We start from the raw sequence: 16,087 nt of genomic DNA, 5'->3' as shown, positions 1-16,087 counted from the left end.
CTCGGACTACAGTAGGCAGCCTAGGCAGCCACGTCGCATAGACCGACAGCTCAGCTTTCGGCGCTTAGCAGTGTCCCCGGACTGGAGCAAGCTCAGAGCCGCATCACTGAAACATGCATATGGAAGTCTGAAAAAATACGGACGAAACTCTGGCAGTCCCTAGGATGTCCACGGGGCAGAAGGAAGCAACTAATTATAAAGCGACAGCGCATACATCGTGGAGCTGACTGATTGGTGTTGAGGCTGCAGCGTGATGCCTGCGTACATAAAATGCGTCTCACCCACAGAGTCATTCTCTTTCTTTTCTATTTCCTAGTCTTCCTGACTCTGCTCTGGTTTATTTCTGCCTTTTTGACTTGTCTCTACCTTTTCTGTTCTTGTCTCTCTGTCTCTGGTAACAAGCCAGTGCCAGTCTCCGTGCTATTTAGTCTCTTCTGATACCTCACATTCCATTTCTCCAACTTCTCCAAGCTTCCCACAGCTGTAGTTTTTATGGCAGAACCTACTATCCCGGCTGAGGCCAAGGATGAGGTTGATCCTTCCACCGACAACCTCAACGGCTCAGCCCAGCCAGAAGTCGCCGTGAAAGAGGTCCTAGCCAAAGACCCAGCTGTTGCCCCCGCAGCTGAGACAGTCCCCAAGCTCGTCTGCCAGAAGCACGACAAGAAGAAGAAATGCAAGAAGAGGCCTAAGAAGGCCGATTCGAGCGATAGCTCCTCGTCGTCGTCCTCCTCCAACTCGGACAGTGACGCTGACACGGACGATGCTGACTCGGAGTCTTCGAGTGAGTCCAACACGGACAAGCGCAAACGGCACCGTATACGAGCAAAGACCCGGGCCAAGCGTGTGCTGAAGGATAAGAAGCGCCGTAAGAGGAGAAAGCAACGGTCGCGTAAAGCTGCAGCTTCGGATTCGGATTCTTCGTCGGATTCTTCCTCTGCGTCTGACTCGGAGAGCTCGGTCGAGTCGGAAGATTCGTTGGACGAGAAAGCTCTTCGCAAACTGGTGACCAGGCTGAAGCTGAAGAAGCGCGCTAAGGAGCTCCGCGATCAGACCGCCGACGATCTGACGGCCAGTGATCCTCTCAGTGAGAAGAGAGAGAAACGTTCTAAGAAGAAGAAGCCTGCGTCCAAGGTTGCGTTCAAGCGTGTTGATCAACGTGAGTTAGAAACTCCTGCTTTCCAGTTCATTCTGTCCGTTGTATCGTGCTAACCTTGCTAGTATGGGACACCACCATCCACAAGTATAAGCTGACCGAAACGGTGGACGACCCCGATGCCGACGAATGGGACCAATATATCTTCACCGTGCGTCGCAAGTTCAACTGGGAAAACAAATACTTGGAAACAGTGGTCGACATCAAGAGCAAGCACCTCCGCGATGCCCTCGCCAAAGTCATGGACGGCGTCAAGGGCGTCAGCCTGGTCCAGGAACCCGCCGTGGTCGACCCCAACATGCTATTCCTATACCTGGAAGAAACACGCCAGTACATGAAAGACCTCAAGAAGCAGTCGCGCAGCGAAAAGAAAAAGAAAGCCCGCAAGACTGCCGCCCTCAAAGCGGCCCATCTAAAGGTCCTCATCAAATACCTCGACATCGACTACGCTGACACCAAGAAAACCCTCTACCCCCTGCTCGAGGCAAACACCATTACCTTCGATCTCCTGTGGGCGCTCTTCAAGCCAAACACCATCGCCTACACCCCAACCTACAGTAACCCGGACGAACCACGCGCCTTTAAGATCGAGTACGCGATCAAGGAATCCTCGTTCATGAAGGGTCACTGGTATAGCGTCGAGGGCCGCTACCTGGAATATGACGGCAAGGACTACGGCTTCGGAAGCATGTCCGCCGAAGTCGAATCGTTCAAGGGCGCTCGCAAGATCACCAGTCTGGCTTGCTATCCGCTGCAATACCACCGAGACGCCGAGGCCTTGCGTGCCCGTCTGATTGAGCGTGGGAAGCGCTTTGTCGCGCTGCGTGGTATGAACTACCGCTTCCACAAGGGCATGGCTTTCTACAAGAAGAAGCGCTCTTTCGTGATCAAGGTTAATATCAATGGTCGAGTGATGATTGATCCGGCGATTCATCGTCGGATTAATCCTAATTATCCTATCAGTACGGTTCGTCCCAAGGATCCGGATCTAATAGATCCGTCTGAGTTGGGGCTCAGTGGTGGGGAGGATGATGATAGTGCTGGGTGTTGCTGTGGAGGGTCGGACTCGGACTCGGAGCACGGGGGCTCGTCTGATACGCCTCAGACGGTGTACAAGGTGATTGAGGATGAAGACGGGTGTCCGCGTGTTGTTGAGGTGGAGGTTGATGAGAATGGAAATGAGATTCAGAGGGAGAAGATGGATCGCTTGGAGGGCGATGCTGCGGATCCTAAGCCGCGCGAGTTCACGGAGGAGGAGCTCCTGGTGGCTAGTCCTGTTGTGTTGGGCTTTGCGTTCAGTGAGAAGCTCTGGCTGGAGTTTACTATCTCGGGCATCAGTGATATCGAGTGGGATAAGGAGGCCTTTGGCTCGCTTGTTCTGCCGACGAACCAGAAGTCCATCGTGAAAGCTTTGGTCGAGTCGCATACTTTCCATGCGGCGGAGAACATCGACGATGTCATCCAGGGTAAGGGCAAGGGTCTGGTTGCTGTGCTGCATGGTCCTCCAGGAACAGGTAAGACCCTCACAGCAGAGGGCATTGCCGAGCTACTGCGTCGGCCGCTGTATATGGTCAGCGCCGGTGAGCTGGGAACAGACTCGCGGACTCTGGAAGCGGAGCTGAACAAAATCCTGGATATTGCTCATTCCTGGGGCGCTGTGCTGCTCCTCGATGAAGCCGATGTCTTCCTTGAGAAGCGCACGATCCATGACATTCATCGCAATGCCTTGGTTAGTATATTCCTCCGTCTACTGGAGTACTTCCAGGGGATTCTGTTCTTGACAACCAACCGGGTTGAAACCTTCGATGATGCCTTCCAGTCGCGTATTCATGTTGCTCTGCGCTACGGTGATCTCACTTCCAAGGCGAAGCGGAGCATCTGGAAGATGTTCCTGGAGCGTGTGCGTGCTATTGAGGGAGTGCACATTGCGTCGTTTAGTGAGGAGGATTATGATATGCTTTCGAGGCACACGTTGAACGGTCGTCAGGTATGTAATGCTTCTGATTTGGTTGTTTGGTTGCCTGTCCGACGCTGACTGGTATAGATTAAAAACTCGGTCCGCACTGCGCAGGCCCTGGCTGTCAACGAGAGCTCGCCTCTATCAATGGAACATATCAAGCGTGTGCTGGAGGTGGCCGAGACATTTGATCAAGACTTGCGTGGTGGAACGGGATATCTGGATGCGATGCGCAGCTATACTTGATGATTGATGATCGCTGGTTAGTGACAGAAATAGCTTGATACTATGCTTTTTCGGTTCGGGTATTTAGTTACGGGATTTATCTCTTTGCATTGCGAATCTGGTGTGTTCGGTAGTCAATGCATGATCCGGGGTTTCAAATAAGGTATTACGTTGAAGAACATTGCTTGGATCAAGTAGATCGAATGATATTAGTGCTGTCGATCTAGTAAGACATGTCATATCCATCCATCAGAACAGCATAACAGAAGATGAGTGTTGTACACGGAAACATTTTAAGGGTTGGCCTTGACGAAGTCGACACCCTTCTGGATGTTCTTCTTCAGGTCAGCCAGGCAGGCATCGAGGAGCTTCTGCTCGTACTCGTTGATCTCGCCGACGGAGTGGATCTGCTCAACACCGTTGGGGCCGAGCTCGACCTTGGAGGCGAAGAAGTCGATGCCCTGGTCCTTGTACAAGGGGGAGTCGATGAAGGTGGGCTCGATGACACCCTTCTCGCCCTGGGCGGCGCGGAGGAGGGACTCGGCGAAGCGGGCACCGGCCATGGCCATGGAGAGGGTGGCGGAACCGGCACCGTCCTTGGCCTTGACGACCTCATCACCACCGAACTGGATGCGGTTGACGAGAGCATCACGGGCCTGGCCAGCGATGGAAGAGTGGTTGGACTGCGAGAGCAGGGGAACGATGGTCACACCGGAGTGACCACCAACGACGGGTACGGCCTCGCCGGAGGGGTTGGTCTTCTGGACCTGGGAGATGAAGCGCGAGGCACGGACAACATCAAGGGTGGTGACACCGAAGAGACGCTTGGGGTCGTAGACGTTGCGGGCCTTGTAGACCTCGGCAACGATGGGGACGGTGGAGTTGACCTGTCAGATGTTAGAGGAGCGTTGATGGAAGACATGTTGGAGTACGTACGGGGTTGGCAATGACCAAGACGTGAGCCTTGGGGGCGGCCTCAGCGGCGGCCTTGGCGAGGTCGCGGACAATGGAGGCGTTGGTGTTGAAGAGGTCATCACGGGTCATGCCGGGCTTACGGGGAACACCAGCGGGGATCAGGATGATCTCGGAGTTCTCGAGGCAGTCACGGAGACCGGAGGCATCGGGGTTGTAGCCAGTGACAGTGCTGTTGGTGTTGATGTGGCTGAGATCAGCAGCGACACCTGTGAAAAGTCAGCCATTGAACATGAGATTGACCCTGAGATGCCATCGTACCGGGTCCACCACGGATATCGTAGAGAGCGAGCTCAGAAACACGGGGGTTGAGCTTCAAGAGCAAGGACAGAGGCTGGCCAATACCACCGGCGGCACCGAGAACGGCGACCTTGGAGGCCTGCGCGAGAGATTAGCGACCCGAGTCAGAAGCATTGATTGAAGGGACGTACATTGCTAGCGGAGGCCGAGAAGGCACGCTTCTGGAAGAGGTTAATGGAACGACGAGCAGCGAACATGATTGCGGATGATGGGGAGATGAAGAGAAGAAGAAGGGGAAAGGGAGATTCCGGTGAAAGAGATTGGGGCTCCACAACAGTTCCGCGCTGCCGAGTTCGGCTGACGTCGCCATAGTGACTGTTGGGGATGTTTAGTATGGGAGAATATGCAATAGATTCTTTCTGGTTTAGTCTACTGGCTTGACTATCATTGGATCTGCTGGTGGAGGAGGAAATAGGTTGCCGAGCTCGGGGTGGCATGTGGATAGGTACAGGTACAAGCAGCCACATAGCAGCCCAGTGGCATAGCAGGTACTTGTACTTAAATGCCTCAATTGGACTGGAAACAGGGATTCATAGCTGCAGGCGACAACTAAGAACTGTCGGGGGTGGTAATTGTCCATGTTGACACTATATATCCTATTCCGTCGAGTATGCCCGACAGAGGACCGAGGTCCCTATACTATGATGTATAGGGAGACATTTCACCAGACACACATACATGTCCTGTTACGAAGCAAGTAATTTAAGTTAACGTTAATCTGAACGTTAAGGTCATACGAACAAATACGAATTGCCAATGCCAATAATTGCAATAACCAAACGCCAGCGCTGATGAACCTGAATACAAGATACAAGACCCAACCCTAAACCTAACAGCAATCGAATCCCCCCATATAAGTGACATAGCTTCAGACAGTACACAGCTTACCGCAAAAAGTGCAGCACAAGCCAGCAGAACAAGAAGAAGACAACCACTCCACCCCAGAAAATCCACTTATCCTGCCGCGCCCGTCGCTCCACCATTCGAATGGTGTCTCCGCTCACACCCAGCGTGTTCGCAACACTGTAAAGCCGACGCTGAGTACCCTTGAGCACCTCCCGCTGCTGGCCAAGGTCGGCCAGGACGGCACGGCCTCGGTCGAGGAAGTCATCTAGTTGGGTGTTTGTGTTGGAGAAGAAGGACTGTTCGCGGAGAGCATTTGTTTCACGGTTGTAGTCTGATGGACCAGCGCCGAAGCTGAGACCCGAGGATGTGGGCGCAAATGCAGAAGTGGATTGTGGGAGGGAGGACTGCGCATAGGGGTTCTCGGGTGTTGCGGCGTGGTGTGGTCGACGGCCGAGAAGTTCGTTGCGGTTGGTCGCCGATTGCTAGGGATGTTAGGACTTTAGGACTTATGGGGTCAAGATGACACGGGTGGGCTTACCGCTTCCTCGCGCTCTTTGCGGAGCCGGTCGAATTGTGTTCGGTAGTCTGTGAGCTCATCGCGGAAGTTCTTGATTCGGTCAAAGGCTTTTTGTTGTTTCTCGGGTATCAGCTCCTTCTTGGAGAGGGCTGAGTAGTCGTCAACTGTGCGGGACAATGACGCCAGGGAAGCAGCAAGCTGGCCTAGAATTATAATCAGTATGTTGCTTCGCGAAGAGCTGGCGATGGCGCGCACCTTGTAATGCGGGTGAAGAGGTGGCAGGAGATTGTGAAAAAGTGTCCAGGTCCCGGCGGATCGAGGACGACTGCTTGAGGGCAGAATTAAATAGCGAGTTCTATCGTTGTGAGTAACAGATATCATCAATGACAGACTGGAACGTACCATTGTGTCAATGCGGCGGATGCCACGTATAGATGCGGTTATTGGGTTTCTTATACACGAAGGGAGATGTGGTAGAAGAAAAGCAAAGATTGGCTTAGCAGAGGAAATTAACAAAGCCTCGAGCTAATTTAGTGTGGGAAACACCGAAGGAGCCTAACCAACTCAGCGCGAGGCCAGATGGGCTTGTTTGGGCCATTCTGACGTCGTTCACCGCTTCCAGGAACGATGCATGTCATCGTTTTATATCTTGCATTTCTTACATATCTGCAGTTTTGTCATGTTTATGCTGGAAATCTTCCTCTACACTGATCTATAGTCTATGAAAGGAGTTTCACTGCCAGCAGAATCTACAACCCAGAACCCAGAAGTGTCGAAAAATGGTATTGTCGTTATGGATACTGATACAGTCAAGCCGGTTCGACTCCATTATCGCCAAATAAACAAATGCAAAACTGGAATAGAGCAGGGGTGGTATATCAAGACAGAAAGCAATCAGGCAACACCAGAGAAAAGATCGAATAGGGCACATCTATTTAGGGGGGAACTTGTTCTGCAAGAACCACCTAGTCGTATATGTTAGCAATTGAACAACTACCAATATGATTATAATCAAGACAAGACACTTACTTGCTGACAAAGTAGTCCACTGCACCAAAGACTCCAACCGCACCAGCAGAGAGTCCAACGAGTTCCCAGGACAGCTTGCCCCGGGTGTGTTGACGGTAGGCACCGAAGCCGAGGCCGGCACCGACAATCGTCGCAATAGCAGCGTTGGCAAGGTAGACCGGGTTGCTGGTGTTGTCACGGATGCCGCTGGCCTTGGCCTTGCGCGACTTGGCCTTCTTCTCGGACTCCTCGCGTGCGCGCTGCTTCTCCTTCTCTTCAGCTTCGCGATCTAACCGCTCGGCCTGAGTGGTAGTCTGGACATCCTGCTCGAGGAAGTCCGCATCCACAGATTGCACGTGGGGTCCGTCGACATCGATGAGCGAGGCTGTGCTTTCAGATTCGTCCTTGTAGACTCCTCCAACGTAAGGAGCGCGACTGGGGGGTATGTTAGTGGGCAGGGACATTTCAGCCTTTGAATTAACGGTACTCACGCCTATTATTCGATATTAGTATTGCGATATGAGTTCAGGGATATGCGCACTTACATCCTCGGGAGCCTGCTTAGGGCCCTTGGCAGCAGCGTCGGCGTATGACATGATTAGAGTGTATGATGAGAGTTCTGTACTCCAGAGAACGTTAATATATGAGGCCCACCGAAGCCGGAAATCACCTACCAAATGCGTGGATGAAGAGATCAAGGGAGGGGAAAGTGAAGGTTTTATACCTTTTGGGGGGTGTGACATCACGTCATGACCTGGGCCCACTGCCAGGGTTCTCGAACCGTAGATTCTTCCCGTGTTGACTGTGCGTTCTCGTCATCTAGAGATGTGTTGATACATCGTGCTCTATGCAACATCTGAACATTACAGAGCAGTCGCAGTTCAGGATGACCGGTGTATACCTCTCTCACACCACAATCCCTCATATCGAGTTTGCCCTCAGCCACCTACGTTGTCGCATCCGGAACACCACTCCACACCCCCCGAGATCGAAACGAAAACATATGATAAAAAGTGGATAGAAATTGATTGAAAGCTGCTAAATAGATCAAAAACAAAAAGGACCTATGTATTGGTCTAATGGGGGAGGCAAAGTGTTTTAATACAGATTACAAGAGGAGAGTCGGAACGGGCGGTGCTTCTACAGCAAAAGCTCCAGGGGGTTCTCGACAACCTTCTTGAGCTCCTTGATCCACTCACCACCAACGGCGCCGTCAACGACCTTGTGGTCGAAGCTACCGGTGACAATGATCTGGTCATCCCACTCGGTGACGGTGCCCTCCTCGGTCTCGACGGGGATAGCAACCTTGCGGGTGGTGCCAACAGCCAGGATACCGGCCTGCGGGGGGTTGATGACAGCAGTGAAGCGCTCAACGGCGGAGTTCATGCCCATGTTGCTGATGGTGAAGGTGCCGCCCTGGTACTCCTCGGGCTTGAGCTTGTTCTCACGGGCACGCTTGCCAAGGTCCTTAATCTGGTTGGAGATGCTGGAGAGACCGAGGCCGGAGACGTTCTTGACAACAGGGGTGATCAGACCAGCGGGAGTGGCAACAGCAACGCTGATATCAGCAGTCTTGTGCTGACGGATGACAGCCTGGCCGTCAACGTCCTGCCAGCTGGAGTTGACCTGGGGAACCTTCTGCAGGGCAACGGCGCAGGCCTTGACGAGGAAGTCGTTGACGGAGAGCTTGTACTTGCCCTCGGAGGAGGCGTTCAGAGCCTGGCGGAGCTTCATGAGCTTGGTGACCGACAGGGTGGTGGAGACGAAGTAGTGGGGGTTGTCAGCCATGGACTGCTTCAGACGGTTGGCGATGGTCTTGCGCATGGAGGTAATGGGGATGTCCTCGTAGGCGGGACCGGCGGCGGCGGAAGCGGCGGGCTTGTACTTCTCGATATCCTCAACGGTGATGACACCGCCGCGACCAGTACCTTTGAGGCCCTTGATGGGGACACCCTTCTCGAGGGCGAGGGCCTTGGCAGCAGGGCTGATGTTGGCCTCGCGCTCAAGAGCGGGCTGGAGCTTCTCACCCGAAGTCTCGGGCTCCTGCGCAACGGGCTGCTCCGGGGCGGGGGCGGGAGCGGCAGACTCGCTCTTGGGCTCCTCCTTCTTCTCAGCAGGGGCAGGCTTCTCACCACCGGCATCGGCCAGAGTGAAGGACTCGAAGGCGGAGACATCGGCACCCTCCTCAACAAGGACGGCGATAGGCTAAAGGGGGGAAGATTGTCAGTTTGATACCAACGGATAAAACCGGGAAATTTCTTACAGCGCCAACGGGGACATCCTTCGCACCAGACTCCTTCAGAACCTTGGCGAGGATACCCTCGTCCTGGAACTCAAAGTCCATCTGAGCCTTATCGGTCTCAATCTCCACCAAAACATCACCGGGCTGGAGGCCGTCTCCGGCCTTCTTCTGCCACACGCCGATGTTTCCCGCGGTCATTGTCGGGGAGAGAGCGGGCATGCTGATGAGTGTGTGGGGAGGGAAGGCTGTGAGAGTGTCATGTTAGAATTGGTACTGGCCGACAAAGGAGATGATCCATACACTTGGAGGCATAGTAGCGGGAAAGAGCGGAGATGCTGGGCAATTGGTTCCTGCGCGCAGATGGTCCATTAGTATCAGAAATCGCCCGCAATCAACTGGTAAACGTACTGGATGACCTCCTGGAACTTGTAGGAGACCTGGGGCCGGCGCATAGCGGCGGCACCTCTGGACATGAACATGGCGCTCGGGGTGCGCATCCGGACAGCTGACGCAACCATGGTGCCTGAGACTATCGCGATTATGAAATGAAAGAAATAAAGGCCCTCAACGCTGAGATGAAAGAATTGGAGATACCCGGCACAAGGTGGACGTGGAGGGCCAAGATTGGATGAGGTTGGGGGTGGAAGGAGATGTCTCTAAACCACGAACTTTTCTGTTGAGCTAAGGTACCTTAGGTTTCTCACCGGTGAGCGGCCTTTTCCGAGAGAGGGAAATTAGGTAAAAACTGAGTCAGCACCTTAGGTCATCATCTTACATCAGCAGGCTGTGTCAGCATGCACCAGTCCCGATTCGGAGAAGACACGCATCCCCGTAACATGTCATTGCGATTGTGCAAAGCACAGCTCCACTACATTTAATCGTTCGATGTTTTTGATCTAATTTGATTGCTCCGCCCGGAGTCTATCTGACCATGGCGGATGTCGCATCCGGCCCCGAGCCGACCCAATCTGAGATGCCCGAGAAACCCGTTCAGAATACAGATGTATCTCCTACAGCTCTAGATTCCGAACCAACCGTGCCCGAACAGACTGAACCATTGGAAACATCCCCCGAAGAGAACGAGGAAACAACTGAAGAGCAGGAGGGTGAGGAGAAACCAGAGGTGCCGCCTAAGGATGAGTCTGAACAGACCGAACAAGAACCCAAAACAGACGGTCCACCTGAAATTCAGGAACCAACCCCGGAAGACGACAATGTCGCGGAAAGTCGATTGCGATCAGACTCTCGGTCCACGACGGCTACGTTCATGACACAAAGGTCGGCTGCAGTCAGTTCTACTGTGTTCATTGTCACGGCCCTGGACAATATTGCTGCCTCGCGGGACGCTCGGAGAGACAAGAAATTGGAGGAAGCCACTCAGATTGCCTTGACCAACATCAAGCAGACCGATGGACAGCCAATTGATCCGGAGGTCATTTTCCGCCCTCTGCACTTGGCTAGCAAAACCCTTAGCATTCCCCTGCAGGTCACCGCGTTGGACTGTATCGGAAAGCTGATCACATACTCCTATTTCGCATTCCCCTCCGCCGAGACAGAGAACGAAGCCACCCCCGGCCAACCACCGTTAATTGAACGCGCAATTGATGCGATTTGCGACTGTTTCGAAAATGAAGCCACAGCAATTGAGATTCAGCAGCAAATCATCAAATCGCTACTGGCGGCAGTCTTGAACGACAAGATTGTGGTTCATGGAGCTGGTCTCCTGAAAGCCGTTCGTCAGATCTACAACATCTTCATCTACTCAAAGTCCAGTCAAAACCAGCAAATTGCCCAGGGATCACTCACACAAATGGTCAGCACGGTCTTTGACCGTGTGCGGGTACGATTGGACCTTAAGGAACTTCGAACCCGTGAGGTGGAGAAGCCCTCATCTGCTCTCGATGCCTCAGCCAGTGACGTGGGTCAGACTTCGGAGGCGGCTTCAGTATCTGTACCCGACCAACCTGTCACCAAGGAGCCCACCGCTGAAAAGCTCACTCTTCAGAGTTTCGAATCACCCAAGGAAGTGACCACTGTCAACGATAATGCGCCTACCACAGTCACCCGTGCTAAGCGGTCGATGACGCGGTCAATGTCTGGCATCCCCGAGGAGAAGGATGATGACAGCTCGGCCGAGGACGAAGTAGATGAGATTTATGTTAAGGACGCCTTCCTCGTTTTCCGGGCCTTGTGCAAATTGAGCCACAAGGTTTTGTCTCATGAGCAGCAACAAGATGTGAAGTCCCAGAACATGAGATCGAAGTTGCTCTCGCTCCACCTTATTCACTACCTCATCAATAACCATACCGCAACATTCACATCTCCTCTTGCTGCCATCAAGAACAGCTCCTCCAGCACGGATGGCATGACGCTTCTTCTGGCTGTGCGGCCTCACCTGTGCCTCAGTTTGAGTCGCAATGGTGCCAGCGCTGTGCCTCATGTGTTCAAGGTTTGCTGTGAGATCTTTTGGTTGATGCTTACGGACATGAGAGTCATGATGAAAAAGGAACTGGAAGTGTTCCTCAAAGAAATTTACCTCGCCATTCTTGAAAAACGTGCTGCCCCTGCGTTCCAAAAGCAGTACTTCATGGAAGTACTGGAGAGATTAGGCGGTGATCCGCGTGCCTTGGTCGAAATTTATCTTAACTATGATTGTGATCGAACCGCTTTGGAGAATATTTTCCAGAAGTATGTGTTTCTCAAATTCGACCCTGCTTCTCCTCAACTAACTTTTACAGTATCATTGAACAACTTTCCCGTTATGCAAGCATGCCTGTCGTCACTTCAATTTCTCAACAACAACAATATCAAGAACTGCACGTTAAAATGACAAGTATTGGCTCTGACTGGCACCACCGAGGCACTCTTCCCCTTTCCTTGACAAGTGCACACATTGTACCCACTCCTCCATCCCCCATGCCTCATATCCCTCCGGAGTACGGGTTGAAGCAACAGGCCATTGAGTGCCTTGTTGAGATGCTACGATCGCTTGACAACTGGGGCGCTCAGCGACTTGATGAGCAACCCGAAACGGGTGTTCCATCTAGGTCGATTGACAACTCCCGCGAATCCCTCGACACAAGCTTCCTGGTTTCTCCCCGCCCTGAAACCCATGAAGGCGGAACTGGACGGTCCACGCCTCTTCCTGAGGACGACCCGAACCAGATTGAAAAGGTTAAGCAGCACAAGATTGCTCTCACCAATGCTATTCAGCAATTTAACTTCAAGCCGAAGCGTGGAATCAAAGCCTTCCTTCAAGAAGGGTTCATCCGTTCGGAGTCGCCTGAGGATATTGCTGGCTTCATGCTCCGCAATGACCGTATCGACAAAGCCATGTTGGGAGAATACTTGGGTGAAGGAGAACCAGAAAACATCGCTATTATGCATGCTTTCGTTGACCTGATGGAGTTTACGAAACGTCGTTTCGTCGACTCCCTACGCTCCTTCTTGCAACATTTCCGCCTACCTGGTGAAGCCCAAAAGATCGATCGTTTCATGTTGAAGTTTGCCGAACGCTACACCACTCAAAATCCGAATGCATTCGCCAATGCTGACACAGCTTACGTTCTCGCATACTCCGTAATTCTACTCAACACCGATCAGCACAGTTCGAAAATGAAGGGCCGTCGTATGACAAAGGAAGACTTCATCAAGAACAACCGTGGTATTAACGACAATCAGGACTTACCTGCCGACTATCTCGGTGCTATCTATGAGGAGATTGGAAGTAACGAAATCGTCCTTGACACAGAGCAGGAACATGCTGCCAACCTTGGTGCTCAACCAGCTCCTTCCACTGGCCTTGCCACAAGAGCTGGACAGGTATTTGCTACTGTCGGACGAGACATCCAGGGCGAGAAGTATTCTCAGGCTTCAGAAGAGATGGCCAACAAAACGGAACAGCTCTATCGCTCTCTGATTCGAGCCCAGCGCAAGACAGCCGTCAAGGATGCGCTCTCTCGCTTCATCCCTGCGACCTCGGAACGCCACGTTGGCTCTATGTTCAATGTCACCTGGATGTCTTTCTTGTCTGGATTGTCCGCACCAATGCAAGATACTCAGAACATCCGGACCATCAGGCTTTGCATGGAGGGTCTCAAGCTGTCCATTCGGATCAGCTGCGCCTTCGATTTAGAGACTCCTCGTGTAGCATTCGTGACTGCGCTAGCCAAGTTCACCAACCTCGGGAACGTGAGAGAAATGATGCCAAAGAACTTCGAGGCTTTGAAGGCCTTGCTGGACGTCGCCCTCACTGAGGGCAACCATCTTCAGGGCTCATGGCGGGATGTCCTGACTTGTGTTAGTCAACTTGACCGTCTTCAGCTTCTGAGTGACGGTGTTGATGAGGGATCTCTGCCTGATGTTTCACGAGTACCTTCATCAGTGGATTCTTCTCGCAGATCCATGCAAAGCACAAGACGTGCTCGGCCGCGCTCTATTAACGGACCAACTGCTTTCCGACCCGAGATCGCCATGGAAAGCCGGTCAGCAGACATGATCCGTGGCGTTGACCGTATCTTTACCAATACCGCCAACCTCTCGCACGAGGCTATCATCGAATTCGTCAGGGCCTTGAGTGAAGTCAGCTGGCAAGAGATTCAATCTTCCGCTCACACAGACTCACCTCGAACATACAGTCTCCAGAAGCTGGTTGAAATCAGTTACTACAACATGACTCGTGTCAGGATTGAGTGGTCCAAGATTTGGGAGATTCTGGGTCAGCACTTCAATCAAGTTGGCTGTCACTCTAACACCACTGTTGTCTTCTTTGCGTTGGATTCCCTCCGACAACTTTCCATGCGTTTCATGGAGATCGAGGAGTTGCCTGGTTTCAAGTTCCAGAAGGACTTCCTCAAGCCCTTCGAGCATGTTATGGCAAATAGCACTGCTGCTGCTGTCAAGGACATGATTCTGCGGTGTTTGATTCAGATGATTCAAGCTCGTGGCGACAATATTCGCTCCGGCTGGAAAACCATGTTTGGTGTCTTTACTGTTGCCGCTCGGGAACCCTATGAAGGAATTGTCAACATGGCCTTTGATCATGTCACCCAGGTCTACAACACTAGATTTGGAGTTGTGATCACTCAAGGCGCCTTCGCAGACCTCATTGTCTGTCTGACTGAATTTTCCAAGAACTCCAAGTTCCAGAAGAAATCCTTGCAGGCAATTGAAACATTGAAGTCCACAGTCACCAAGATGTTGCGAACTCCTGAATGTCCATTGTCTCACCGTGATGCCGCATCTGCGGCCACATTCCAGGACAATGGAACAAATCTTGCCAAACAACTTACTCGTCAATCACAGGAGGAGCAGTTCTGGTACCCTATCCTTATCGCGTTCCAGGATGTACTCATGACGGGTGATGACCTCGAGGTCCGCTCCCGAGCACTCACATATCTCTTCGATACCTTGATCCGCCATGGTGGTAACTTCCCCAGGGACTTCTGGGACGTTCTTTGGAGACAGTTACTTTGCCCAATATTTGTGGTCTTGCAATCGAAGTCCGAAATGTCCAAGGTTCCCAATCACGAGGACCTTTCGGTGTGGCTCTCCACTACAATGATTCAGGCGTTGCGAAACATGATCACTCTCTTCACTCATTATTTCGATGCGCTGGAATACATGCTGAGCCGCTTCTTGGAACTCTTGACCCTCTGCATCTGTCAAGAAAATGACACAATTGCACGCATTGGTAGTAACTGCCTTCAGCAGTTGATCCTGCAGAATGTCGCAAAGTTCCAGCAGGAGCACTGGTCCCAGATTGTTGGTGCTTTTGTCGAGCTGTTTAGTAAGACAACTGCATATGAACTTTTCACTGCTGCAGTGACCATGTCCAAGCCGGCGGAAGCCGTGAATGGAGAACTGACCCAGACTCCCGATGCGGTCTCTGCAGCCGCAGTCACGGGTGAAGATGTGCCTGAAGCGCTGCAAGCCAACGGCTCACCAAGTACAACTTCTCTCCAAGAAAATGGAGATCCCCCCGTACAAAGCGAGGCCCGTGCCGAATTGGAGGATTACCGACCTCAATCAGACCAGCAACAGCCTGCTGCTGTCACTGCTGCGCGACGCCGGTATTTCAACCGCATCATCACCAACTGTGTTCTGCAGTTGCTCATGATTGAAACTGTTCATGAATTGTTCTCGAACGAAAACGTTTATGCAAAGATTCCCAGTGGAGAGCTTCTCCGGCTCATGGGCTTGCTGAAGAAGAGCTATCAGTTCGCCAAGAAGTTCAACGAGGACAAGGACTTGCGGATGCAGCTCTGGCGCCAGGGCTTCATGAAGCAACCTCCCAATTTGTTGAAGCAGGAAAGCGGCAGTGCCTCCACTTACGTGCATATTCTTTTCCGCATGTACCACGACGAGCGAGAGGAAAGACAGAGCAGTCGCACTGAGACTGAGGCTGCACTCATTCCGTATGTTATTCTCTTGTTTTCCTATTATTCATCACTAACGTATTCCCAGTCTCTGCGCGGATATCATTCGCAGTTTCGTCCGTCTTGAGGAAGACACTCAACACCGCAACATCGTCGCCTGGCGTCCAGTGGTGGTGGATGTCATTGACGGATACACTAACTTCCCGCAAGTAGACTTTGATAAACACATTGAGACCTTCTATCCGCTCGGAATTGATTTGTTGAGTCGCGATCTCAACCCGGAGATCCGCGTCGCTCTCCAGTCTCTTCTGCGCCGCATCGGCGAGGTCCGACTGGGCGTTGCGCCGCCGAACCCTCTGGACGCTCCGATCAGCCCGCGGAGCTCCGTTTCCCAGAAGGGGTCGCGCCGTGACAGCCAGGTCTAATTTTGTGTAATATTCTTGGATATCCTCGCGGTCTTGTCTTTGGCGTTCCTATAACCCGGGTT

General features: G+C 52.5%; 6 protein-coding genes across 6 annotated transcripts; 2 read left to right on the top strand and 4 right to left on the bottom strand.

The window, feature by feature from the left end:
- Positions 1-492: 492 nt before the first annotated feature.
- Positions 493-3,359, top strand: N7511_007116 (ATP-binding protein; the record flags this gene model as incomplete). The annotated part of the gene is made up of 3 exons (XM_057129493.1): positions 493-1,159; positions 1,222-3,143; positions 3,201-3,359. 3 exons carry the CDS (start codon positions 493-495, stop codon positions 3,357-3,359), a joined length of 2,748 nt encoding a protein of 915 aa, XP_056982561.1.
- A 272-nt stretch (positions 3,360-3,631) lies between these two features.
- On the bottom strand, positions 3,632-4,807 carry N7511_007115 (malate dehydrogenase; the record flags this gene model as incomplete). The annotated part of the gene is made up of 4 exons (XM_057129492.1): positions 3,632-4,225; positions 4,275-4,519; positions 4,572-4,689; positions 4,742-4,807. 4 exons carry the CDS (start codon positions 4,805-4,807, stop codon positions 3,632-3,634), a joined length of 1,023 nt encoding a protein of 340 aa, XP_056982560.1.
- Positions 4,808-5,494: 687 nt separating this feature from the next.
- On the bottom strand, positions 5,495-6,378 carry N7511_007114 (golgi SNAP receptor complex member 2 family protein; the record flags this gene model as incomplete). The annotated part of the gene is made up of 4 exons (XM_057129491.1): positions 5,495-5,938; positions 5,995-6,176; positions 6,229-6,328; positions 6,376-6,378. The coding sequence occupies 4 exons, from the start codon at positions 6,376-6,378 to the stop codon at positions 5,495-5,497; spliced, it is 729 nt and encodes a 242-aa protein (XP_056982559.1).
- A 526-nt stretch (positions 6,379-6,904) lies between these two features.
- N7511_007113 (uncharacterized protein) lies at positions 6,905-7,577 on the bottom strand (the record flags this gene model as incomplete). Its single annotated transcript, XM_057129490.1, has 4 exons — positions 6,905-6,938; positions 7,003-7,416; positions 7,473-7,474; positions 7,527-7,577. The coding sequence occupies 4 exons, from the start codon at positions 7,575-7,577 to the stop codon at positions 6,905-6,907; spliced, it is 501 nt and encodes a 166-aa protein (XP_056982558.1).
- Positions 7,578-8,121: 544 nt separating this feature from the next.
- On the bottom strand, positions 8,122-9,741 carry N7511_007112 (putative pyruvate dehydrogenase complex, dihydrolipoamide acetyltransferase component; the record flags this gene model as incomplete). Its single annotated transcript, XM_057129489.1, has 4 exons — positions 8,122-9,186; positions 9,245-9,468; positions 9,524-9,573; positions 9,632-9,741. The coding sequence occupies 4 exons, from the start codon at positions 9,739-9,741 to the stop codon at positions 8,122-8,124; spliced, it is 1,449 nt and encodes a 482-aa protein (XP_056982557.1).
- Positions 9,742-10,154: 413 nt separating this feature from the next.
- On the top strand, positions 10,155-16,025 carry N7511_007111 (Arf family guanine nucleotide exchange factor SEC7; the record flags this gene model as incomplete). Its single annotated transcript, XM_057129488.1, has 3 exons — positions 10,155-11,911; positions 11,962-15,639; positions 15,689-16,025. The coding sequence occupies 3 exons, from the start codon at positions 10,155-10,157 to the stop codon at positions 16,023-16,025; spliced, it is 5,772 nt and encodes a 1,923-aa protein (XP_056982556.1).
- Between the last annotated feature and the right edge of the window lie 62 nt (positions 16,026-16,087).

The sequence above is a fragment of the Penicillium nucicola genome (assembly GCF_028828085.1).
Source record: "Penicillium nucicola strain IBT 29836 chromosome Unknown utg000007l, whole genome shotgun sequence".
Lineage (NCBI taxonomy): Eukaryota > Fungi > Ascomycota > Eurotiomycetes > Eurotiales > Aspergillaceae > Penicillium > Penicillium nucicola.
This window is presented reverse-complemented; position numbering and strand designations above follow the sequence as displayed.